Raw genomic sequence first — 26,389 nt, 5'->3', positions numbered from 1 at the left:
AACCACAGGAATAAAGCTAGTTATACGTTATAAAACATCTGTAGTATTGTTTACCCGACTTTTTAGAGAGCTGGTAGGTAATTTTAAGGTTGTTTTATATTGGATATTCGGTTTTCTCTCGTTAGTAGCTATTGAACCAAGGATGCCATGAAATTGGTATAGTCTGAATCAGGAGAGGATGGATGGAGACAATCCACACCGGTTTATTTTTTTTGATTATCCGAATTTGACCCTTTTTTTTCTGTGTGATTGAGTTTTTAATTTGGCAATTTTCTTTAGACATCTGATTAACTTCTGACACGGCCTCTAAAGAAAAACACCAAGCTTATTTATTGCATGGTGGATGCCTGAAATATGATGGAATGATCTCGAAGAATAGTTTGCAATGCGAACGCAACACAAGTCTCCCTCATCCAACAATAATATTGTGATTAAAATGCATTGTTGTCCTCTGCAATTCCATTTTATTTGGATTAATCAATGCCAAGCTGAATGAAAATGGCCCACCTCAATAAAGCTAACACCAGCTTGAGATTGTGAAGTAATGCAAATATGTGGGATCTGAAGGTCAGCGGCAGTGATGCTCTGATGATGGAGAGCTATAACTAGGCCATGTCCACGCTGGTGCTATTGACTTAGATTCTACAAACTACTGTATTACATTTAGGCCTAATCTTTTTTTTATTGTTTTAAAATGAATACCAGAATGTTTAACTGCTTGCTACGTTACTGAATGTCATCTCCTCTCTGTCTTCAATTACTTCTATGTCAGACAGATAGTTAATGAGTTTTATCTGCAGGCAAGCTTTTAATGGTACCTTAGCATTTGAGGGAATGTCAGGAAAGGAAAATAAAGTCACTCGAGTGCACAGCCTCCTGCCATGTGAGATTGTTGTTGCTAGAGGATTGTTTTGTGACGCAAACGGGCCAAGCATAACCAAATCTGGTCAGATGAGCCTAGGACAGGACGTCCAAAAGGCCAGAAACCGATGTGTTCGCAGCAGAATTAAACGAACCGGGCTAACCCCAGAGGTTCTCTAAACAGAAAAAGGCGGACGCTAGAATAACTTGGCTTCTTGGAGCCCCTGGGTAGGCCTATGCCTATGTCCAGTAAGAATCCGATCACAAGATAGACCTGTACCCCATAGTGGGGCCTAGGTCTATCTTGTGACCGGATGCTTGCAGCAGATGCGTTGAGGTGTCCTGCCCTTTAAACCTGCTGAATGTGTGTCTGTTCAGATTACCACAGCCTAAACCAGCTGTCCATCAGGCCAGGGGATTTCTCTGCTTGGTGAGCTCTCCTCCTGGTGTTGGATTAGGCTCTCCTTTCCATCGCCATCCCTGGCAGCTTAGATGGACATTGGACAGTCCTGAGGCAGTTGGTGCACCAGTATGAATTATCCCCTCTACATAACTGTTTTTGCCTGTCTTGTGAATCTCTATCAGTTTTTATTGGGTGAAACATTTTCCTATATCGTGTCATGTGATAACTAGACCGATTTTAAATAAGTTTTTTATTTTTATTATTGTATATCCTTATTAGTGAAATGTTAGAACCTGAAGTAATGTTTGATATTATCTAATGTCTGTAGGCAGGGGAGTGGTTTGTAAGCACAAGATTAACATGCTGTGGTGAAGCACCGTCTGCCAAAGGCTATATTGAGCTGAGTTTGTTTTCCTGTTGATTGAGTGGAGAGCGCAGTGGAGTTGAAGGCACAAGATCAGTTTCCCACTGTATGTACGCACTCAAGGTCAGAGGGCGTAAGAAGCACAGCAAAGCAAACTTTCAGGACTGATAGGCTCCAAATGAGCTTGGGAGTAAAGTCTCCTATTTGGCACTGACCCAATGCTTCTTGGATACTCTTAGGAGCGAATTCAGTTGAAATGTTTTGTCAATTCAGGAAATGAGTTTTAAAATCCTCCATGTGGAAAATTACTACGCTAGCAACAGATTCGGCTCCACCCACAAAGGGTAAAGAAAAAGGAATTTCTCATTGAAATGCATTCATTTTAGTGCCGCATTAAATTGCTTAAATATTTATAGAAAACCTTGTGTTTTCTATAGTCTTACCGTTGTTATTGTAGGAGTGGACCAGTTGTTTGCAGAGCGCACAACCTAGGCTACACTAAGTTTTGGTTTATTTATTATATAAGTGTTGTCAAATTAATTCTTTGTCTTTTGTTTGGAGCGCTCCTGTCAATCGTGAGTAAGGACAACTGATTACGCATCTAGAAGTAGGACTAGTCTACCTGGCCTGCGCACAAATGTAGGCCTATAAATGTGCCTTATTTGGGGATCTAATACTCTTTCTGATTTGCCTTAACTCGCCATCACTGGAGCTTTTCAAAGTTAATTTGTCTTCACCTCGAACGGCAAGTAAACAAAGTCTCTGTTTTTACATCCATTTAGAATGATAATAGTTCATCATTGTAATCTTTCAAGCTCTCTCCCTATTGATTACCACTCAGCATGAAAGGGGGAAAATATAAAATAGGCCTACCTGATTACTTCTTATCCCTTGCACAAAATAGCTTACAGCAGTGTATGTCTGTCTGGAGCTCACTGGGACAGGATACCCTTGAGGGTACCCTTTTTTTATACAGTTTTGCAAATTTGCTAGCACCAGCTTTGCACTGGACCAAGTTAAGAGTTGATACAATTTTGCAAGTTCATTACAGATAAGCCATGCTTAGCCTTTGATTTTTATAGGATATTCATTTTTTCCCGGGATATTTTTTACCTGTGGGCTTCTGTTTGCTTTATTTAGGCAATTTTAAAATATTTGCAATAGAAGCTACTTTTAGATTTGTATCATTTTTATTTAGATATCATTTTGATTATCATGACATTGATTTTGAGATATGAAGACTTTATTATACATTTTAAATTGTGCCACAAATGTGCATATGAAAATCATAACTGGCACGCAGATCAGTTGAAATGGTACGATAACGTGGCACTCCATATTGAAAAGGTTGCTGACCCATGGTGTAGCCTATTACCAGCAACTTCAGGGACTTAATGGCAGAATCTGCGAAGACTAGCAGCAGCAGGGTCGGGAACAGGTTTTTATCTTCTGGTTAGCCTATTGATCTCTGGCGCCCTCTTTAGTAATTTGTCTTAATTTTGAATAGCAGTGCTTAAAGCATCAGACAAGCTCAGCAGACAAGCTCAGCAGACAAGCTCAGCAGACAAGCTCAGCAGACAAGCTCAGCAGACAAGCTCAGCAGCCTACATGTGTTTTTTCCAGAGTGGTGCAGCGGTCTAAGGCACTGCATCTCAGTGCTAGAGGAGTCACTACAGACCCTGGTTCGATTCCAGGCTGTCACAACCGGCAGTGGTTGGGAGTTCCTATAGGGCGGCGCACATTTGGCCCAGCGTCGTCCGTGTTAGGGTTTGGCCTGGGTATGCCATCATTGTAAATAAGAATTTGTTCTTAACTGACTTGCCTAGTTAAATAAAGGTTAAAACCTATTTATTTTTGAAAAAGCCGAACAAGTGAGCGTGGCTTAAGACGAGCAGAAAAGAACAGTTGCCATCAACCAAGACTACTTGTTGAATCACGATAAACCAAAGATGATGTTTGGAGAGATCCTCTCTTTGATACGCTGAACTCTAAACGCACTGCGGTCAACCTGACTACTTTCAGTTGACTAAGATTTTTTTTTTTTGCCGGGGAGAGACCAAGAACATTATCGAGTTTTTGCTTTGCTTATTCTCCACTGCAGTGTATTTCTGGAGGCTAGAACTGGATCAAGTTGCTACTAGCTGTTGAGCATTTTGAATGTGACGACATTCAAGCAACCCAAAGACTGCTAGTTGGCTAACTATTTTTGAATGAGACATTCGTATCGTAACCCTTCTAGGTAAGGTTGAAAGCAGTGTTATCTAGCCGGCATACATTTTTTTGCTTTGTTTGTCGATCTTCAATGCTGGCTAGCAATGCAATACCAACCTGCTTAGCTGCCCATCCAACCAGCTAACAATGGGCAGCTAGCTAGCTAAATATTTCTAGTACAGAAAATACATTCTTCAAGTTGGATATTAGTAGGGCTGTAGTAAAGGATATATTATACAGCCAGTTAAGATGGCGTTAATATGATTTACACCTACAAATATAGCATGTGCTTTGCTTGAAATTAACATGTAAGTGAAGTTTTCCAACGTTCTGAATCTTTACCCTTCGTGGTTATTGCTAAACAATGGGCCTCACAACATTGATGACACAAACCTGTCTTCCTCCATTGTATCATTCCAGTCTTTGATCTGCCCAGTGAGGTTTTTGTCATGATGACTCATTTCTGTGAGGCACTACCCATGTTATAAATCAGTTGTTACTTCCTTTGAGCGGCAAAGGAGGGATCTTCAGTTTGCAAAGTCATTCTGATGTGCATTTTTTTTCATTGTCTTGGTTGTAGTGGGCTCAGGTGAGGTAAGGCTAATTTCTCTGAAGATATTATATTTTTACAAGAATTTCTCTCTTTTGACCTGCTGTTGTTTTATAAGTTGCTATGTGCTAAGCCATGCATTAGTTATTCATTGCCTCTATTCATAGCTCTCAAATATCAACTCTCATTATCAGCCCCCCCACACACACACACAACAATCTTTTGAGAATGCTGAAGGACTGTTCCTTGCAACAAAGCATAGGATTCTTGTTTTGCGCTGGTACAGAGGTGATAAAGTCTATGTTAAATCCATAATCAGAATGTCATTGTCTAAGGCAAGCGAGCCAACTCTGCTAAGTTGCAGGCATTTCAAGCCTACACCCACACCTCAAGCCTTCAAACAGTTGACATCAGTATCCAAGATGGAAAATGTATGCAAATGCACAATACATGGTTAGGTCTGCCCATGCTCAGACAGTAAAATGGCATTGTGACAGACATTTCACACCTAGGTCGTAACTGATTATCTGTTCCATATTCTAACCTAGTATGTTATCTACAGAACAATAAATTGGCACCCTGTATAAATTTAGGCTACATCAGTGCTGTAAACTGTAACTTATGAATAGGTGCTGATTTACTGAGAGAACTATTACCTTTTTCTCTCTGCCACCCCGACCTTTGGTTAAATAACAAGCCCTTCTCATTCCTGTCCCCTAAAGAGATCTAGTTATTAAGGAATCAGTCCCATGGGATGCTCAGGCAACTGCTGTGTCAAAGGCAAGAGTAGCACAGCATCTCCTATCCCCTACTACTACCCCCTATTTTTATCCTTCTACCCATATTAGTAGCACTCAACTTATCGCCAATGGCCTATTTTCTAATTAAGGTCAATGAGTTCAACCTCAGGACTAGCATTAGGTTCAACTCAGAGGTAGTGTTGACTTTGCAGATGTTGTCTCTGTCTGCTCCTAGCCTATATCCTTTTCCTCTCTTCCCTCCAGTCAATATCAGACTGCCCTGTTGTGAAATCTGTTTCTCAGTGGTGTCAATATATCTACCTCTCCTATTATCTTTACTTGCCAGTGCCACTTAAGGCTTCCACATGCTTCATTTTGGCAGGCACCTAACTGAACGAGTGTGCTCACATACTCCCTTAAGACATTCGCTTGAAAAACGAGAGAAAAGCATCAATAGTACTGTTTTTCCATCTTGAGACGCCGTAGCCAGTATACACTCCCTCAAAATAGTCAGAATTAATCTAAGATAGCTCAAGGAATCTGTCATTAATTTAGCCGTTTTTGCTTAGTTGCGCAACTTTACCTCTTAGATGTCTGGTGCAGTAATTTGAAAGTGAAAAAAATGTGCATGAAAACTATCATTGAATCACCCTAGGGTTTGGCAAGGGTAGGCTGTCATTGTAAATAAGAATTTCTTAATTGACTTGCCTAGTTAAATAAAGGTTGAATAAAACATTTATTGAAGAATCCCTACTGTTAACCAATGACCTTTGGCTAATGAATTTCAGCTTGCTTCGGAAAATGTAGTGTCCACGATCAGCCGAAAAACCCCTTTGCCGAAGACCAAAATGTTTGTGGTAATATACACACAAACTGTTCCGAACTGTTTTGGATGGGAAGCATGCAGACGCCATTAGAGGTTAAGGTGAGGCAGTCACCTCAGACCTACAGTAGAAAGTCTGTTGAGGTGAAAGTCAATTACTTGTGTGTTTTTAGTTGGAATACATAGTCTCCATTGAGCTCTCTACTTGCTTTCAACACACTGCCACCGAAACGCTCTACAAAAATTAAATAAACATTTGTTGCATTCACACTTTCAATTCTCTTCAAGTTAAGTAGCCTACTTCTCCTCCCCTAGTTGGGCATACGTGCATGCAAGATCAAGTAGGCCTCGTATGTCCGGTCTCAATGTAGGCTGCCTATGCATGGGGCAGTTCCTCCAAGGAAATGTAAATATGATTTAGGCTGTAGTTTACTAGATTGCAGGGTTTCTGTTAGGAAAATGTGGTGACAGAAACTTGACAGTCAGCATTAAAATTGACCAAAAATTTAAGAAATTTACTGAACCAATATGTATTGGTTGTGTAACCTGATTAGGGCGTCCACCCACGGTTCTCAGAATGCAGAAATCACATTTTAGTTTAACAGAACATGCAACTCGGATGCAACGGCATGTCATTTTTACCAAATTCCAATTAACAACTTCAAAGATGGAATACATAGGTGGTGAGTCTATAAGGCTAGAGGAACTAAGCTTTCTCCAAAGTATACTGAACAAAAAATATGAACACAACAAGTGTTGGTTTCATGAGCTGAAATAAAATATCCCAGAAATGTTCCACACACACACACAGCGTTTTTCTCTCAAGTGTTGTGTACAAATTTGTTTACATTCCTGTTGGTGAACATTTCGCCTTTGCTAAGACAATCCCTCCACTTGCCAGGTGTAGCATATTAAACAGCATGATCATTACACAGGTACACCTTGTGCTGAGGACAATCAAAGGCCACGCTAAAATATGCAGTTGTCACACAACAGATGTCTCAAGTTTTGAGGAAGCATGCGATTTGTATTCTTACTGCAGGAATGTCCACCAGAGATGTTGCCAGAGAATTGAATGTTAATTTCTTTACCATAAACTGCCGCCAATGTCCTTTTTAGAGAATCTGGCACAATACGTCCAACCGGCCTCAACCTCAGACCACGTGTAACCATGCCAGCCCAGGACCTCCACATCCGTCTTTTTCAACTGTGGGATCGTCTGAGACCAGCCACCCAGACAGCTGATGAAACTGTGGATTTGCGTAACTGATGAATTTATGCACAAACTGTGAGAAACCATCACAGAGAGAACTTGTGAAATCCTGAGGCCCATTCTTGTGCCACTTATCCACCGCCATCACCTCATGTTTCAGCATGACAATGCACGGCCCCACGTCACAAGGATCCGTACACAGTTCCTGGAAGCTGAAAATGATCCAGTTCTGCTATAGCCTGCACAATCACCAGATATGTCACCCTTTAAGCATGTTTGTGATGCTCTGGGTCGACATGTACGACAGTGTTCCAGTTCCCGCCAATATCCAGCAACTTCGCACAGCCATAGAGGCATGTGACAACATTACAATGGCCACAATAAACCCTATGTGAAGGAGATGTGTTGCGCTGCATGAGGCAAATGGTGGTGACTGACTGTTTTTCTGATCCACAACCCAATTTTTTTGTTGTAAGGTATCTGTATTCCCAGTCATGTGAAATCCATAGATTAGGGCCTAATTTATGGATTTCAATTGACTGATTTTCTCCTCTGTAACTCAGTAAAATCTTAAATTGCTGCATGTTGCGTTTTATATATTTTTTCTGTGTAAATGTAATTAAATTGCCAAAATTATATAGCCTAATTAGCTTACTCCGGTCTATACAGAAATAAAATCATTCAAAATAGGCTAATACACCAGAAAGCATGATTTGGCCACAGAGGATCATTTAGCTTCTTTAAAGGGTAAAATCTCACAACCTACAGTCGGAAAGGCACGCAATTTGAGCTGAGCGCACGGCAAATACCAAATAGATGATTGTTGAGTTGCGACTGTCAGTGAAAAGTGGAGAAACCTAGCCAGGCATATCGCAATATTTTAAATTAAATCGAAAAACTGTTTGGAAAACGAATGGTAATTTAACCTACAGTGGCAAGAAAGTATGTGAACCCATTGAATTACCTGGATTTCTACATAAATTGGTCATCAAATTTGATCTGATCTTCATCTAAGTCACAACAATAAACACACATAGTGTCTCCAAAAGCTAATTGGAGTCAGGAGTCGGCTAACCTGGAGTCCAATCAATGAGACCAGATTGGAGATGTTGGTTAGAGCTGCCTTGCCCTATAAAACACTCACAAAATTTTGAGTTTGCTTTTCACAAGAAGCATTGCCCGATGTGAACCATGCCTCGAACAAAAGATCTCAGAAGACCTAAAATTAAGAATTGTTGACTTGAATAAAGCTGGAAAGGGTTACGAAAGTAGCTCTAAAAGCATTGACGTTCATAAGTCCACGGTAAGACAAATTGTCTATAAATGGAGAAAGTTCAGAACTGTTGCTACTCTCCCTAGGAGTGGACGTCCTGCAAAGATGACTGCAAGAGCACAGCGCAGAATGCTCAATGAGGTCAAGAAGAATCCTAGAGTGTCAGTTAAAGACTTACAGAAATCTCTGGAACATGCTAACATCACTGACGAGTCTACGATACGTAAAACACTAAACAAGAATGGTGTTCATTGGAGGACACCACGGAAGAAGACACTGCTGTCAAAAAAAACAATGCTGCATGTCGGAAGTTTGCAAAAGTGCACCTGGATTTTCCACAACGCTACTGGCAAAATATTCTGTGGACAGATGAAACTACAGTTTAGTTGTTTGGAAGGAACACAACACTGTGAAGAGAAAAAAAGGCACCGCACACCAACATAAAAACCTAATCCCAATTGTAAAGTATGGTGGAGGGAGCATCATGGTTTGGGGCTGCCTCAGTGCCTGGACAGCTTGCTATCATTGACGGAAAAATGAATTCCCAAGTTTATCTATACTTTTTGCAGGAGCATGTTAGGCTTTCTGTCCGCCAATTGAAGCTCAACAGAAGTTGGGTGATGCAACAGGACAACGACCCAAAACACAGAAGTAAATCAACAACAGAATGGCTTCAACAGAAGACAATGCGCCTTCTGGAGTGGCCCAGTCAGTCCTGACCTCAACCCAATTTGAGTTGCTGTGGCATGACCTCGAGAGCAGTTTACACCAGACATCCCAAGGATATTGCTGAACTGAAGCAGTTTTGTAAAGAGGAATGGTCCAAAATTCCTCCTGACCATTGTGCAGGTCTGATCCGCAACTACGGAAAACGTTTGGTTGAGGTTATTGCTGCCAGAGGGTCAACCAGTTATTAAATCCAAGGGTTCACATACCTTCCCCACCTTGCACTGTAAATGTTTACACGGTGTGTTCTATAAAGACATGAAAACATAATTGTTTGTTAGTTTAAGCAAACTGTGTTTGTCTATTGTTGTGACCTACATGAAGATCCAATCAAATGTTATGACCAATTTATTCAGAAATCCAGGTATTTCCAAAGGGTTCACATACTTTTTCTTGCCACTGTATTCGGTAGGTTATTTTTGCACATTTTAATATTGCCTATAGGGCACAAAATGGCAGTGACCATTGCTGCTAAAAGTGAGCTGCTTCACATGTCTAAATTAACATTGTGGACCAGTTCTTGCGGTAGCGGGTGGGAGTCAGACAGTAAGCCGGGGGGTGCAGGCGGGAGGTTGAGTAAATCAACCCCCCCCCCCCCCCCCCTCCAATTGCGGATTTGTCATTAGCATTGGTGGTGATTTAATTGTTGAAAAAGAAAAGCATAAGTGAGGACTGCTGCTAGGCTTGGCAGATGAAATGCAGAACCGAACAGGAACAATGCACCACCTCATTGGCTGATTGTTCTATCTGGGCTCCTCTCCCTCCCCTAACAATGGCTGACATTGTGGATGAAAAGATTGTCACGCATGATATGTGGGATTAAGATAGACTGGCCCATTCTGTCCATGAAAGCCAAGTACAGGGGGATTTGGGAACATTTTGTCCTTGCTCTGTGCCCATCTTCCTATTATATCAAGTCTGTCTGTGACCCTCGCCTAATTCAAAGCAATCTGATTAAGAAGACCATGCTTATTGGAGATTGTACTGGAAATGGTATGTTGTAAAAAGACCACATTGAGTGGCTGGTGACAAAGGGTGCATCTCAAAGCGCACCTTATATAGTGCACAACCCTATAGTCCCTGATCAAAAGAAGTCCACTCTACATAGGGAATAGTGTGGTATTTTGTGATGCAGGGAATAGTGTGGTATTTTGTGATGCAGACACTCAACAAGGCAGTGAAATTAAGTGGTTGGTAAGACAGTAGAAGTAGGGCTTCTCATGAGCACAAAAGAGCCCTTTGTCAAGAGGGATGCAAAGTAATTGAGGGTCTGCACTAGTTTCATGTACAGAACAAGAGGGTTTCTTTGAGTTTTCCACCAAAAAGAGGCCAGGGGCAAGCGATTCATCGCCATCTTGTAGAAATGACTTTCATATTGAATGTAGGTCATTTGTTGCGGAACATGGTGGGTGGCAAGGACTGACTCCATGATAGGAAATTCCATTTTCATAGTGAGATGAATTTGAAACAATCCTCTGATTTAGGTGGGCGTGTGCACAGGAATTGTGCAGCCTGGGTCAGATCACGGAAAATATAGTAGCATGACGTCTAATCGCATCCCTTTGGAAGGTGAGAATGACCGTCGCACCACGAAGCAGTGTGACTCGAGCTGGGAGTGGGGACTTCATTTGTGTTTCTTAAAGGCCCAGTGCAGTCATCAACCTGAATACATAATTTTTTCTTCTTCTGTGTTTTATATATATTTCCACACTATGTAGTTGGAATAATACTGTACAATTTTGAATGCTGATAATTCCTTTTTACTCTAAGAGCTTTTTTGAAAAGACAGCCTGAAATTTCAGCCTGTTTTGGTGGGATGGAGTCTTTGCCTTCCTGGTGACATCACGGGGTGGTAAATTAGTGCTCTCAATAAGACTAAGAGTTCCAAACCTTTGCTAATTGGCTATTTTTGTTTCTTTTTGACCACTTTGTTTTAAATTAATCACAGTAAGGTACTTAATTGTTACCCAGAAATTATGATGTTAAGAACTTCTTATGGCTAGGGGTTCCACTAGCGGCACCCCTTGAAAACATTCCGCTGAAAGGGCAGCACGCAAAATTCAATTTTTTTTTTTTTTGAAATATGTAACTTTCACACATTAACAAGTCCAATACACCAAATTAAAGAAACTTCTTGTTAATCTACCAATCGTGTCTGATTTAAAAAAGGCTTTACAGCGAAAGCACAACATATGATTATGTTAGGTCAGAGACAAGTCACAAAAACACACAGCCATTTTTACAGCCAAAGATAGGACTCACAAAATGCAGAAATATAGATAAAATGAATCACTAACCTTTGATCTTCATCAGATGACACTCATAGGACATCATGTTACACAATACATGTATGTTTTGTTCGATAATGTGCATATTTGTATCCAAAAAGCTGTTTACATTGGCATTTTTAGTGCAGTAATATTTTGCTTCCAAAACATCCGGTGATTTTGCAGATAGGCACATCAAATCCCAGAAATAAACATTGATACAATATATACTTCTCCTTAATGCAACTGCTGTGTCAGATTTCAAAAAAACGTTACGGAAAAAGCATAATCTGAGTACGGCGCTCAGAGCCCAATCCAGCCAAATAAATATCTGCTGTGTTGGAGTCAACAGAAGTCAGAAATAGCATTATAAATATTCACTTACCTTTGATGATCTTCATCAGAATGCACTCCATGGAATCCCAGTTCGACAATAAATGTTTGATTTGTTCCATATAGTCCATTTATGTCCAAATAGCCACTTGTTAGCGCGTTCAGCCCAGTAATCCATCTTCATGAGGTGCGAGCACAAGGTCCAGTCAGTCAAAGTTCCTTTACAGTTCGTCAAAAGTCTGTGACACTCTGCCAGACCACTGACTCAAAGAGCTCCCATTCCCCCCTCCTTTATAGTAGAAGCCTGAAACAAGTTTCTAAAGACTGTTGACATCTAGTGGAAGCCTTGGGAAGTGTAATTTGACCCCATATACACTGTATTCGGTAGGCCAAGCTTTGAAAAACTACAAACCTCAGATTTCCCACTTCCTGGTTGGATTTTTCTCAGGTTTTCGCCTGCCATATGAGTTCTGTTATACTCACAGACATCATACAGTTTTAGAAACTTCAGTGTTTTCTATCCAATACTACTAATAATATGCATATATTAGCATCTGGGACTGAGTAGGAGGCAGTTTACTCTGGGCACGCTTTTCATCCATAAGTGAAAATGCTGCCCCCTATCCCAAACAGGATAAAAAACGTCTGCATTGAACCGTTTTTAGTGTGAAGCTAGCCTAATTTATGCCTCATAGATCGGTCTTATAAAGACATTACTGCACAGTGCACTTATCGACGCTACATTCATAAGTACAGCCTAGTCTGTTAATATTTTAACACCCCACTCTCTCCCTTGAGAAGGCAACTCTCTTACTTAGCCAACAGGCATTGGCAGCTGGTTAGTTTTCTCAACTTAGTTTTTCTTCATGATTCCTGAGCTGGTGGACTCATTTGGGAGGCCATGACAGGCCAGTAAGCACAGCTTCAAGTTCCACCATGTAGCTTACACTAGCCTAATTTGGAAGAATCCTTGCACCACTGGGCTCTAACATAGCTGTCATGTCTCTCACACCACATGCATGTGGATAGCTTCTGGATGAAATGTCTGTATTAAGGTATTCTCTAGCATGCCAACACTGTAAGCTTTCTGTGGGATCATTTGAATATCTTCATGTATTGTATAGGGCTGGGAATTGCCAGGGACCTCACAATATATTATCACGATATTTAGGGGCCGATACGATATGTATTGCAGTTTTATACTGCATTTTGAAGTTCCAAACATATTGCTCAACATAATTTTGTATGTACAGTCTTGGCCAAAAGTTTTGAGAATGACACAATACACATTTTTCACAAAGTTGACTGCCTCGGTTTGTATGATGGCAATTTGCATATACGCAAGAATGTTATTAAGTGATCAGATGAATTACAATTAATTGCAAAGTCCCTCTTTTCCATGCAAATGAACTGAATCCCCAGAAAACAAGAATGGTACCAACACATCCTCCGAGAGCAACTTCTCCCAACCATCCAGGAACAGTTTGGTGATGAACAATGCCTTTTCCAGCATGATGGAGCACCTTGCCATAAGGCAAAAGTGATAACTAAGTGGCTTGTGGAACAAAACATCGATTTTTGGGTCCATGGCCAGGAAACTCCCTAGACCTTAATCCCATTGAGAACTTGTGGTCAATTCTCAAGAGGCGGGTGGACAAACAAAACCCCACATTCTGACAAGCTCCAAGCATTGATTATGCAAGAATGGGCTGCCATCAGTCAGGATGAGGCCCAGTGACAGCATGCCAGGGCAGATTGCAGAGGTCTTGAAAAAGAAGGGTCAACACTGCAAATATTGGCTCTTTGCATCAACTTTTATGTAATTGTCAATAAAAGCCTTTGACACTTATGAAATGATTAATTCTACTTATTATACTTCAGTATTCCACAGTAACATCTGACAAAAATATCTAAAGACAGTGGAGCAGCAAACTTTGTGGAAATATTTGTGTCATTCTCAACTTTTGGCCACGACTGTATGGTGTATGTGGACACCCCTTCAAATGACTGGATTCGGCTATTTCAGCCACATTCGTTGCTGACAGGCGTATATAATGGAACACACTGCCACGCAATCTCCATAGATAAACATTGGCAGTAGAATGGACTTACTGAAGAGCTCAGTGACCTTTAATGTGGCACCGTCATAGGATGCCACCTTTCCAACAAGTCATTTCATCCTATGTCCGCCCTGCTAGAGCTTCCCCGGTCAACTGTAAGCACTGTTATTGTGATGTGGAAACATCTAGGAGCAACAATCGTTAGTCATCTTTTGTAATACTCACTTCTGAGTTCCAAAAATCCTGTGGCTTCATGAAATGTGTTTCCATGGCCGAGCAGCCGCACACAAGTCTAAGATCACTATGCACAAAGCCAAGCGGCGACTGGAGTGGTGTAAAGCTTGCCCCCATTGGACTCTGGAGTAGTGGAAATGTGTTCTCTGGAGTGATGAATCACATTTCACCATATGGCAGTCCGACGGACTAATCTGGGTTTGGTGGATGCGAGGAGAACGCTACCTGCCCGACTGCGTAGTGCCAACTGTAAAGTTTGGTAGAAGATGAATAATGGTCTGGGCTGTTTTTCATGGTTGGAGCTAGGCCACTTAGTTCCAGTGAAGGGAAATCTTAACTGTACAGCATACAATGATGTTCTAGATGATTCTGTGCTTCCGACTTTGTGGCAACAGTTTGGGGAAGGCCCTTTCCTGTTTCAGCATGACAATGCCCCCGTGCACAAAGCGAGGTCCATACAGAAATAGTTTCCCGATCGGTGTGGAAGAACTTGACTGGCCTGCACAGAACCCTGACCTCAGTCCCATCGAGCACCTTTGGGATGAATTGGAATGCCGAATGTCCACATACTTTTGGTTATGTAGTGTATGTCTTCTGCATAGGGACAAGAAAGCCACGAGAAAACAAGTTTTGAAACAAATTGGCTCCCTAACTTAAAAAGATAGGCAATAAGCTTTGAATTACTTGAGTTTTGGTACAGCCAACTAGTGCAAAAATAATATTGCGATATTGTCAAATAATATCCAGAGGGTAACTGTATAGATCCCGGCCCCATCACTACTATTGTATATCTGATGAAAATATTGGTGTTTTTCCAAATGATGTAATGCGTTTAGTAGAACTACATTTCATTTGAACTAGACTACGTGCAGTAATAATACGCATGTATTTTTTCCATTTACCCCTTTTTCTCCCCAATGTTCGTGGTATCCAATTGGTAGTTAGTCTTGTCTCATCGCTGGAACTCCTGTTACATCCTCCAAAACACGACCCAACCAAGCCGCACTGCTTCTTGACACAATTTTCATCTTAACCTGGAAGCCGGCCACACAACATGTCAGAGGAAGCACTGCACACCTGGCAACCGTGTCAATGTGCATGCGCCCGGCCCCCCACTGGAGTCGCTAGAGCGCGATGGGAGAAGGACACCCCTTGCCGGCCAAACCCTCCCTTAACCCGGACGATGCTGGGCCAATTGTGCGCCGCCCCATGGGTCTCCCGGTCGCGGCCGGTTGCGATAGAGCCTGGACTCGAAGCAGAATCTCTAGTGGCACAGCTAGCAACTGCAATGCAGTGCCTTAGACCACTGCGCCACTCGTTAGGCCCTATAATAAGCATGTTTTGCTGTTTTTAATGTGGATCAGCTCTTGGCAATTAAGTGGTCATTGTGGCCTTGTGGTTTCAGAACCTAAGCAACTTCTTTCCAACACTTTTGTTCCTTTCTCCCCTGCAGCTTAGCTACTGAAGTCCTGATCAGGATTCGCGGTCTGTCAATGAGGAACTACAGGCTCATCTTTTGCCATAGCCTGAAGCAGCCATAGATGACCATTTGATTCACTGCTAGTGAGTGGTGCTGAAGATAAGGTGAACTACTGGGTGTTTTAAGTGCTAAACGGTGAGTACAGCAAGATAAACAACACACAGGTCAAATTGCAGCCTAAAAATCTAATCCATTTCTGTACATTTAACATTGATGTAATATGCTGGTCCTGAACATGTTTACTATAACAAATGGCAAGCCATTTGGAGTGTGAATCATCCCAACATAACTGACAACACACTCCTGTGATTTTTAAAACTGCAGTCAGTAATTGGTGTCTGGATGGATTGGTATTTGTTTTCACAGCCTAATATGCCCCTGGCTGACCTGTAGCAGAGCTGATCTTTAGAGAGGTCCACTAGCCTGGTCAGTGTGTGTTTGTCTAATAGGGCACAGATCATTGAAGTCTGTCACTGAAATGGAGCGTAGCTAGTGCTCAAATGCTCCAAGCCTAGGCACCTGCTCCTGTTAGCGTTGTAAACATGCCTGTTCTGATGGCTGTCAGACACACTTGCAGTTGACTCTCACTATACTTACATAACCCTCTTGCTCCGAGCTAGCTGGGCCTGATAGCTGCACAGGCAGGGAGGGAGGGTCAGACGGGGCCCGATTAGATTTAGTCAGATTTCATCTGTATAATGCTGGGACCTGCCCCACCGTCTGCCCTGTGTGTGTGTGTGTGTTTGTATATGTATATCGGCTGGAGAGCACAGCCTGTAACAGTGTATCTGTCTCTCCTCTGTGTGGTTTGGCTCTGGCGGGTGTCCAGACCTTCGGAAACAGCTCGGCTGTGGAAGCGATGAGGAAGAGCCTCTCACCTTCCCCCAGCGACTCCCTGACACCAGCCAGGGTTTTTGGGGTTCCCCTAGATGTGGTGCAGCAGAGCGGCCAGCCAGGCCAGGAGGTCCCCCTACTGGTCAGGCACATCGTAGAGTACATCGAGGAGCATGGTGAGTGGCACACGCACTGCATTTCTAACTGCAGAGGTATTCCTTAGATAACAAACGGAAGGCCACTACCTTGTCTAATAACTTATTTAGAGTTTGCCTATCTACTGAGTGTGACACAGGAGAGCTGCATGAATGGGACCTAAAAAATACACACGCGCACTCTCTCTCTGGCAAATGATTCATCTCTTTGAGCATCACATTTACCTTAGAGTATCTTTTTACGTGCTCAGTAAATCCCATTGCTCTTCCACTGTGTCTTGCTTTATATAGTTGCGGCTTGTTTTGACAGCTCCTCCAGGTACTTTAGAGAGATTACCTTTTACCTGTCATAATTTCAGCTTGTATGAAACCCCACTGGAGATGCTTCTACTTGTTCTACATCAAAGCAGAGATTATTTATAGATATAGATGTATAGAGGGAGTTTAAATGATTGTGTGCGTTTTCATAATTTGTAAAAATCTGTTAATGTTCTATGTAGCCTAGCCCACGGGGGTGCAAACCACGGCCCATGGCCGTAAAAATATATTTTGGGGGTTGGGGGGGGGGGGGGTAATTATGTATAACGTTTTTGTACTCCAGGCCACAATGGAATATCTGAAACTAGATAGGAAGTATGTAGTAACGGACCTATATTTTTAAATAACTGCTCTTTTTCTGTGTTGCAACTTGATTTTGACTGACAAATAAGTCTGTGTTAGAAATCTCGACGTGGCCTTTGAGACAGTTTCCCCACCCAGTCTAAGCCACTGCATCTCAGTGCTAGAGGCATCACTACAGACCCTGGTTCGATTCCAGGCTGTATCACAACCGGACGTGATTGGGAGTCCCATAGGGCAGCGCACAACTGGCCCGGCGTCGTCCGGGTTAAGGTTTGGCCGGGGTAGGCCGTCATTGTAAGAATTCGTTCTTGCCTCGTTTAAATCAAATTAAAAAGCTGAACAAGTTAGCGTGGCTTAAGACGAGCAGAAAATAACATTTTCAGTCAACCAAGATTACTTGTTGCATCACGATAAACCAAATATGTTGTTTGGAGAGATCCTCTCTTTGATACGCTGAACTCTAAATGCACTGCGATCAAAAAGATGTGCTTCCTCCATTGCGTAACATTTTAGACTCCTTTCTACTGAAAGTTTTGGTGCAGGGGGAAAAAGAGCTAGTCAATCCAACACTGGCATAAGCTACAACTCCAGAGGCATAAACATCTATTTAGTTCTTATTTTAATGACAGGGATTTTCACTTCCTCCTTCGTTTCAACTTGATTTATCTCCAGTCAACTGAATGTGACATCAAGCAGACATTGGGTGGTTATGTAATACACCCCCAAACACACCACCTTTCATTCCCCTGCTGCCATATTAATGATAATTGTGCAGTCCAGAAGTTAATCAGGCATTGAATATACTTTGATCTGTCTGTTTGCACTCAGAACGGGATGCCATAATTGTGACTTAATGAGACCTCTGTAAGCTGCAGCAGGGGCCCAGGCCAGCGAGCTGCTGCTGTAGCCCCAGTGGGGTTAGGGTGGGCATGGAGGGAAGGGGGGGGGGTACATGGCACATACCAGGGAGTTCTGCCTTACAGCTACCGCCCACCCACTGTTTTCCTTAACCAGGCAGCTCACTTTGAACAAATCCTAGTTGCAGATCTGAAACCAGAGTTGCTGAATGACATGATGGTGTGCTCTTCCTGGTTGGGAGACTTCCTTGTGTATAGTATCACCCCCTCGCCGCTGCATCTTGAAACAGGAAGCCACTTGCACGACCAACCAACACACATTGAATGGGATAGATGTGGTAAAGAAGTCAATGGAATGCAGACCAGATTGGCGCACATTCAACAAATCTGATCTAACACAGTGGATATTCCTCATCCGTCATGATTTATGTTTTGTAACAGGCCCACAATATGTTTACTTGTATATCCGATTTGGATATTTGGCTGTTTTAACTGCACAGCATTTATAAGTTGTCCCTTTTCAGGTTTAGAAGTGCCCGCTAAATGCAAACTCACATTCGTATAAGCTGGTTAGCATAGCTAGCATACAGAAATGGGTGGTTGTAGTCAGCCGTGAGCATGTGTTGGGGTTGACATCCATGCAAGCATTATGTTCTGATTTGTACCTCAACCTAGTGTGAAATAAACAATAGCCTAAATGTAGGCTAATTTTGCCGAGGGGCAATGAGACCCCCCCCCACCACGCGTTTCCATGGCATTTCCATTTTTGGTTGCGTTTACCAAATCTATTGTGGGTAAAATAACATTCCTTCCTCCCTTACATGTAATATGCCCTGTGATTGAGCTGTTAGTACAACTGCACAAATTATAGTACAACTGAACAAATCTGGGAAATGGTCAAATTTGACCCATTTGAGAAATTAGGCCTTCAACTTGATCAGTTTATTAATGTACTAAAATCAGTGTGGAATCTGTTTGAGAAATTAATGTAGCCATTCTACTCTAAGTGAAAGCTGTACTCTCAGTCCTTATGGATATGCTCACAGAGAGGAGTCATTCATATATAACTGTTCAGCAGACAGAGCAAGTGATTGACTGCTGTCCTCTTTGTCTCTGTTGCTCTCAGGGCGTCTGGATTTGGAGGGGCTGTTCCTAGTCAATGGTAACGCGGAGCGGGTGGAGTGGCTACGGCAGCGCTATGACTCTGGGGAGGAGGTGGACCTGGAGAAGGAGGCTGACCTGGCCTCTGCCGTCAGCCTGCTGCGTCTCTTCCTGCAGGAGCTCCCAGAGCCCATCATCCCTGCAGGCATGCAGTCCCACATCCTGCAGCTCTACCAAGGTAAGCTCATCTTAGTCATCCTCATTTTCATCATTATTATTCTCCTCTTCAGTCTTCTACCTCTTCATCCTCCTCCTCGGTTTCTGTTTGTCTGACCTGTACCCCCTATACAGGCGCTACACATAATTCCTTCTCTCTTCATCATCCTTCTCCATCTTTTTCCATTTTCTCTCTTCATCATCCTTCTCCATCTTTTTCCATTTTCTCTCTCTCATCTGACTCTCTTACTACTTTCTTTCCCTTGGCACCATCTATCTCCAATCCCCTGTTGTGTGTTGTCCAGACTACAGCAGCGAGGAAGAGCTCGCCCGCAACATGAAGTACTTCCTCCAGCAGCTGCCTCAGGTTAACTACAGCCTGCTGCGCTTCCTGTGCCGCTTCCTGTCCAGCGTAGCCTCGCTCCAGGAGGAAAGCTGGAGCGTCGGCGCCCTCGCCGCGGTATTCGGACCAGACATCTTCCAGTAAGGCCAACAACACAGCACCTCGCCTATCCATACACCCATACCTCCACAGGCCTTTAGTACTTGTACTTGGCGTTCACTTTTGTTTTACGTGTACATACCTGCATAATGGCAATCTCACGTTGCTGGAATTCTCACAGGAGATGGTGCTGTATAAGTGCTTATAGAACATAAATTATATTTGGTAACATGTTCATTTATATCATGAAATATATAACACACCCTGGTGATCAAGCTTAGACATGTATGCAGCCACATGAGGGGTTGCTTTGCGTAATTCTAGATGAGAGTGTCTGTGGCCAATGCCCTGAAAACAGCCGTGTTCTGTTGACTTAAGGGAGAGAACAGCTGTTCTGTCAATGCCAGAGTCTAATTATTGAATATGATTTTTTAAAGATCTTTGTGTACTTACTAGCACCAGTTCTTAGTCATCTGATGTGGAGTCAGATTACTCAAACTGAAGTTAAACTTAAATATGAAATGAGTGACTTTATTGTAAGGTGGGATGGTAGTGATAAAGCTGATCTAAGGTCGTTTCTTGTCTGTATATTGTAGTTCCGACACAGATGTGTGTTTATGATAACAGCTGATCTGAGGTCATATCTTCTAATCTTAGTTTAGACACGGACGTGGAGGATCTGAAGGAGCAGGAGTCAGTTAGCCGCATTCTGGCGGAGCTGCTGGAGAATCAGGAGGAGTTCTTTGACTCGGAGGATGATGACGTTTCCACCACCGACTACAGCTCCATCAATGAACAGGCAAGGACACTCCTATTCTCCCCTCTAGAGATGTTCTATTCTGGGCCATTGTCTTGCGTCAGCGTGTTGATTCTGCCTGCCATCTCGTATTTCGCAAACAGTATTGGGATAGATCAGAAGTAGTTTGGCCACAACGTGTTGTCATAACATATAAAAAATATTACCTAGGTTACATCATCTGCCGAACCCAATTTCTGCCTCTAAACAGTCTGAATTAATCTAAGCTAAAACAATAACTCTGTCAATGTTTTTTTTTTTTTTGGTGAAGAAATCTTAGTCGCGCCATTTTATATCTAGCAAAGGAGTTTTATACTTCAACAAGCAGTATTTCTCAAGATTGTCAATGTGCTTGAAAGCTAGTATAAACTTGCTAGCTGAGCTAGTCACATTTCATATAAAACAAATGGAATGCTGCTAACCAACCAGCTACATTGTGCTATACACACAATGCTTTGTGCTTCCACCAAAGGCTATCTAGCTAGGTACTGTATTAGCCTCCCGAATCAGTTGCTGCTGCACTCTGCTGACCCAACATTACGATGTAGCGGAGAAACATGCTGCTGATCTACAAAACTGATTTTTGCTAACATTCAATCCCTCTTTTGGGGCAGCATGTCTACAGTGGGGTTGAATCGCGGGAAACCGATTATTGAGATTTCCACTGCCTTTTCCCGGGATAAATAACTGCTTGAAACCAGTAAATTATAATACATTAAATGAACAGCATGGTGTAAAATGGAACTGTTAAATTACATGCAATGTCTAAATCTGGCTTCTCTACTGCCTCTGCATGATGAATCAACGCTCAGGGTGGGGACAGACCGCCCATCTCAGTATGGCGCGCAGTTCACAATGCATGTAGACCTACTGTACCTCGTGGTAACTTTTTTTTCTTGTGACCTGGAGGCATGAATTTGCTGCAGCCTTGTCTATGCTACAGTACTATAAAGACAGAATTCGCGTCTAATTTACCCATCTCCATCTGGCTTTCGGGGTCATCTTATTTTTTTAATTGTAAGGATTATTTTATTAAATTGCAGGTTAAAAACAACGTTTTCACTCCAATATCAATGCTTTAAATCAGTGATAATCCTAATCCTGATTAATATTGGGCAATGCAGTGTTAGCCTTATATGTAGCTAATTAATGATGGGTTATGCATAATAAGCTTCTAACTTATAGCCTCTGTGTCTTGTGCAATATGCAAGCACCGGTGCTCCGCTGGCCTCTCCCCTTAAAAAGCACTCCTTAGCTCTTGGAGTCACATGCAGGAAAAGCTAGACTAGAATAGTTTGCTGGACGTGATTTATTTTAGTATTTCTCATACCAATAGACTATTCGAAGAGGGACGCAAGCTCTTGTTTACTAAATGTTATATACAGCAGCCAATAGAACTTACAGGTAGTTTGAAAGAAGAACGAACGCGCGATGGCGGTAGGCTATAGCAGTTATTTATTCAGACCCATAACCATTCAATCTTCGTGAAGAGAAGTGAAAGCCTTCTGAATCTAGTCCTGCATTATTCAAGGATGTCATTAGAATGATGAAAATAAAGGCAACAACTTTTCATTTACCTGTTGAAAGCGAGGAAGGAATGAAGCAAGAATCGTGAGAGAGGAGGTAGGCTAATAACATTAAGGGAAATATTATGAAAGTTATACAGTACCAGTCAAATTTGGACACGCCTAATCATTTAAGGGTTTAATTTATTTTTACTGTTTTCTACATTGTAGAATTTAATAGTGAAGACATCAAATCTATGAAATAACACATGGAATCATGTAGTAACCAAAAGTGTTAAACAAATAAAATATACAGTTGAAGTCGGAAGTTTACATACACTTAGGTTGGAGTCATTATTCCAAAATTATAGTTTTGGCAAGTCTGTTAGAACATCTACTTTGTGCATGACACAAGTAATTTTTCCAAAAATTGTTTACAGACAGATTATTTCACTTATAATGAACTGTATCACAATTCCATTGGGTCAGAGGTTTACATACACTAAGTTGACTGTGCCTTTTAAACAGCTTGGAAAATTCCAGAAAATGATTTCCTGGCTTTAGAAGCTTCTGATAGGCTAATTGACATAATTTGAGTCAATTGGAGGTGTACCTGTGGATGTATTTCAAGGCCTACCTTCAAACTTGGCGCCTCTTTGCTTGACATCATGGGAAAATCCAAATAAATCAGCTAAGACCTCAGAAAAATTATTGTAGACCTCCACAAGTCTGGTTCATCCTTGGGAGCAATTTCCAAACGCCTGAAGATACCGCGTTCATCTGTACAAACATGGTACGCAAGTATAAACACCATGGGACCACGCAGCCGTCATACCACTCAGGAAGGAGACTCGTTCTGTCTCCTAGAGATGAACGCACTTTGGTGCGAAGTGCAAATCAATCTGAAAACAGCAAAGGACCGTGTCAAGATGCTGGAGGAAATGGGTACAAAAGTATCTATATCCACAGTAAAACGAGTCCTATATCGACATAACCTGAAAGGCCGCTCAGCAAGGAAGAAGCCACTGCTCTAAAACCGCCATAAAAAAGCCAGACTACGGTTTGCAACTGCACATGGGGACAAAGATCGTACATTTTTGGAGAAATGATCTGATGAAACAAAAATGGAACTGTTTGGCCATAATGACCATCGTTATGTTTGGAGGAAAAAGGGGGATGCTTGCAATCTGACGAACACCATCCCAACCGTGAAGCACGGGGGTAGCAGCATCATGTTGGGGGGGGGGGGGCGTGCTTTGCTGCAGGAGGGACTGGTGCACTTCACAAAATAGATGGCATCATGAGGTAAAAAAATTATGGATGTATTGAAACATCTCAAGACATCAGTCAGGAAGTTAAAGCTTGGTCACAAATGGGTCTTCCAAATGGACAATGACCCCAAGCATACTTCCAAAGTTGTGGCAAAATAGCTTAAGGACAACAAAGTCAAGGTATTGGAGTGGCCATCACAAAGCCCTGACCTCAATCCCATAGAAGATTTGTGGGCAGAACTGAGAAGTGTTTGCAAGCAAGGAGGCCTACAAACCTGACTCAGTTACACCAGCTCTGTCAGGAGGAATGGGCCAAAATTCACCCAACTTATTGTGAGAAGCTTGTGGAAGGCTACCAAATACGTTTGACCCAAGTTAAACAATACAAAGGCAATGCTACCAAATACTAATTGAGTGCATGTAAACTTCTGACCCACTGGAAATGTGATGAAATAAATAATGCACTCTACTATTATTCTGACATGTCACATTCTTAAAATAAAGTGGTGATCATAACTGACCTAAGACAGGGAATATTTACTAGGATTAAATGTCAGGAATTGTGAAACTTTTATTTTATTTGGCGTATGTAAGGTGTATGTAAACTTCCGACTTCAACTGTGTTTTAGATTCTTCAAAGTAGCCACCCTTTGTCTTGACAGCTTTGCACACTATTGGCATTCTCTCAACCAGCTTCACTTGGAATGCTTTTCCCACAGTCTTGAAGGATTTCCCACATATGCTGAGCACTTGGCTGTTTTTACTTCACTCTGTGGTCCAACTCATCCCAAACCATGTCAATTGGGTTGAAGTCGGGTGATTGTGGAGGTCAGGTCATCTGATGCAGCACTCCTTCACTCTCCTCCTTGGTCAAATAGCACTTACACAGTCTGGAGATGTTGGGTCATTGTCCTGTTGAAATACAAATTGTCCAACCCGTGCAAACCAGATGGGATGGCGTATCGCTGCAGAATGTGTTAGCCATGCTGGTTAAGTGTGCCTTGAATTCTAAATAAATCACAACGGTGTCACCAGCAAAGCACCATCACAACACCACCTCCATGCTTCATGGTGGGAACCACACATGCAGAGATCATCCGTTCAAATACTCTGCGTCTCACAAATTTGACTCCTCAGACCAAAGGTCAGATTTCCACCGGTCTAATGTCCATTGCTTGTGTTTCTTGGCCCAGCCAAGCCTCTTTCTTATTGGTGTTCTTTTAGTAGTGGTTTCTTTGCAGAAATCTGACCATGAAGGCCTGATTCAGGCAGTCTCCTCTGAACAGTTGATGTCTGTTACTTTTACTCTGAAGCATTTATTTTGACTGGTAACTCTGACCTTAGCTCTGCTGCAGAGGATAACTCTGGGTCTTCCTTTTTTGTGTTGGCCCTCATGAGAGCCAGTTTCATCATAGCGATTGATGGTTTTTGCGACTGCACTTGAAGAAACTTTACAAGTTCTTAAAATGTTCTGGATTGACTGACCTTGTCTTAAGGTAATGATGGACTGATCTTTTACCTTGTCAGCCCCTACCTTGTCACACAACAAACTGATTGGCTCAAACGCATTTAGAAGGAAAGAAATTCCACAAATTCACTTAACAAGGTACACCTGTTAATTGAAATGCATTCCAGATGATTACCTTGTTAAGCTGGTTGAGGGTGTCATCAAGGTAAAGGGTGAGTATTTTGAAGAATTTCATATATGAAATACATTTTGAGTCAACTCTTCTTTTTCTTTTTTTACTACATGAATCTTTATTTTATTTCATAGTTTTGATGTCTTCACTATTATTCTATAATGTAGAACATAGTAAAGATAAAGGAATGAGTAAGTGTGTCCAGAGTCTTAACTGGTGCTGTATATGCGTCAGCCTACTAACTACAAAAATAGATTTCTAATTAATTTGATACTTGTAACTCTGCAACAGAATCACATGTTTTCTCCCTGCTTTATCATGGTTTGAATAATGTGCGTAATTCTGGTCCATATAATACAGTACAGTTATATAGTTCACACTCAAAATGATTTGTCTACTGGAGCTAGTTTCATTTATTTACCCAAGAGAGCAGAGCATTGGAAGTATTCAGACCCCTTCCCTTTTTCCACAATTTGTTACATTACAGCCTCATTCTAAAATGTATACCCTTTTCCCTCATCAATCTACACACAATACCCCATAATGACAAAGTTAACATGTTTATAGAAATTTTTGCATGTTTGGTGTGTGTAATATATATATATATATAATGGTCCCACAGTTGACTGTGCAAGCCATGAGATCGAAGGAATTTTCCGAGACAGGATTGTGTCGGCACAGATCTAAGGAAGGGTACCAAAACATTTCTGTAGCATTAAATGTCCCCCAAGAACACAGTGGCCGCATTCTTAAATAGAAGAGTTTTGGTACCACCAAGACTTCCTAGACCTGGCTGCCCCGCCACACTGAGCATTCGGGGGTGAAGGGCCTTGGTCAAGGAGCTGACCAAGAACCCGATGGTCACTCTGACATAGCTCCAGAGTTCCTCTGTGGCGATGGGAGTATCATCCAGAAGGACAACGCTCTACAGCACTCCACCAATCAGGCCTTTTTGTTAGTGGCCTGGCACCACTAACAAACTCTCAGCCTGAGAAACAAGATTCTCTGGTCTGATGAAACCAAGATTGAACTCTTTGGTCAGAATGTCGAGTGTCACGTCTGGAAGAAACCTGGCACCATCCCTATGGTGAAGCATTGTGGTGGCAGCATCATACTGTCGGGATGTTTTTCAGCGGCAGGCACTGGGAGACTAGTCAGGATCGAGGGAAAGATGAACAGAGCAAAGTACAGAGAGATCCTTGATTAAAAACCTGCTCCAGAGCGCACAGGACCTCAGACAGGGGCGCCGGTTTACCTTCCAACAGGACAACGACCCTAACCACACAGCCAAGACAACTCAGGAGTGGATCAGGACAAGTCTGAATGTCTGAGTGGCCCAGCCAGAGCCTGTACTTAAATGTACTGAGTTAAGGGTCTGAATTCTTGTGATACATTTTTTTTTGTTATAAAGTA

At 42.1% G+C, this 26,389-nt stretch overlaps 1 protein-coding gene across 2 annotated transcripts in view; it reads left to right on the top strand.

Moving 5' to 3' along the window:
• The window catches only part of LOC115130498 (protein FAM13B-like), an 82,814-nt gene that overhangs the window by 842 nt on the left and 55,583 nt on the right, over positions 1-26,389 (top strand). For both annotated transcript variants that reach the window (XM_029661697.2, XM_029661698.2), the window contains exons 2-6: positions 15,512-15,673; positions 16,368-16,548; positions 19,132-19,344; positions 19,628-19,805; positions 20,422-20,563. In XM_029661697.2, the coding sequence (XP_029517557.1) occupies positions 16,398-16,548; positions 19,132-19,344; positions 19,628-19,805; positions 20,422-20,563 (684 nt within the window). In that variant the 5' untranslated portion in view covers positions 15,512-15,673; positions 16,368-16,397. The remainder of the gene's footprint in view (positions 1-15,511; positions 15,674-16,367; positions 16,549-19,131; positions 19,345-19,627; positions 19,806-20,421; positions 20,564-26,389) is intronic.

This window comes from Oncorhynchus nerka, linkage group LG6 (genome assembly GCF_034236695.1).
Source record: "Oncorhynchus nerka isolate Pitt River linkage group LG6, Oner_Uvic_2.0, whole genome shotgun sequence".
Classification (NCBI taxonomy): Eukaryota; Metazoa; Chordata; class Actinopteri; order Salmoniformes; family Salmonidae; genus Oncorhynchus; species Oncorhynchus nerka.
This window is presented reverse-complemented; position numbering and strand designations above follow the sequence as displayed.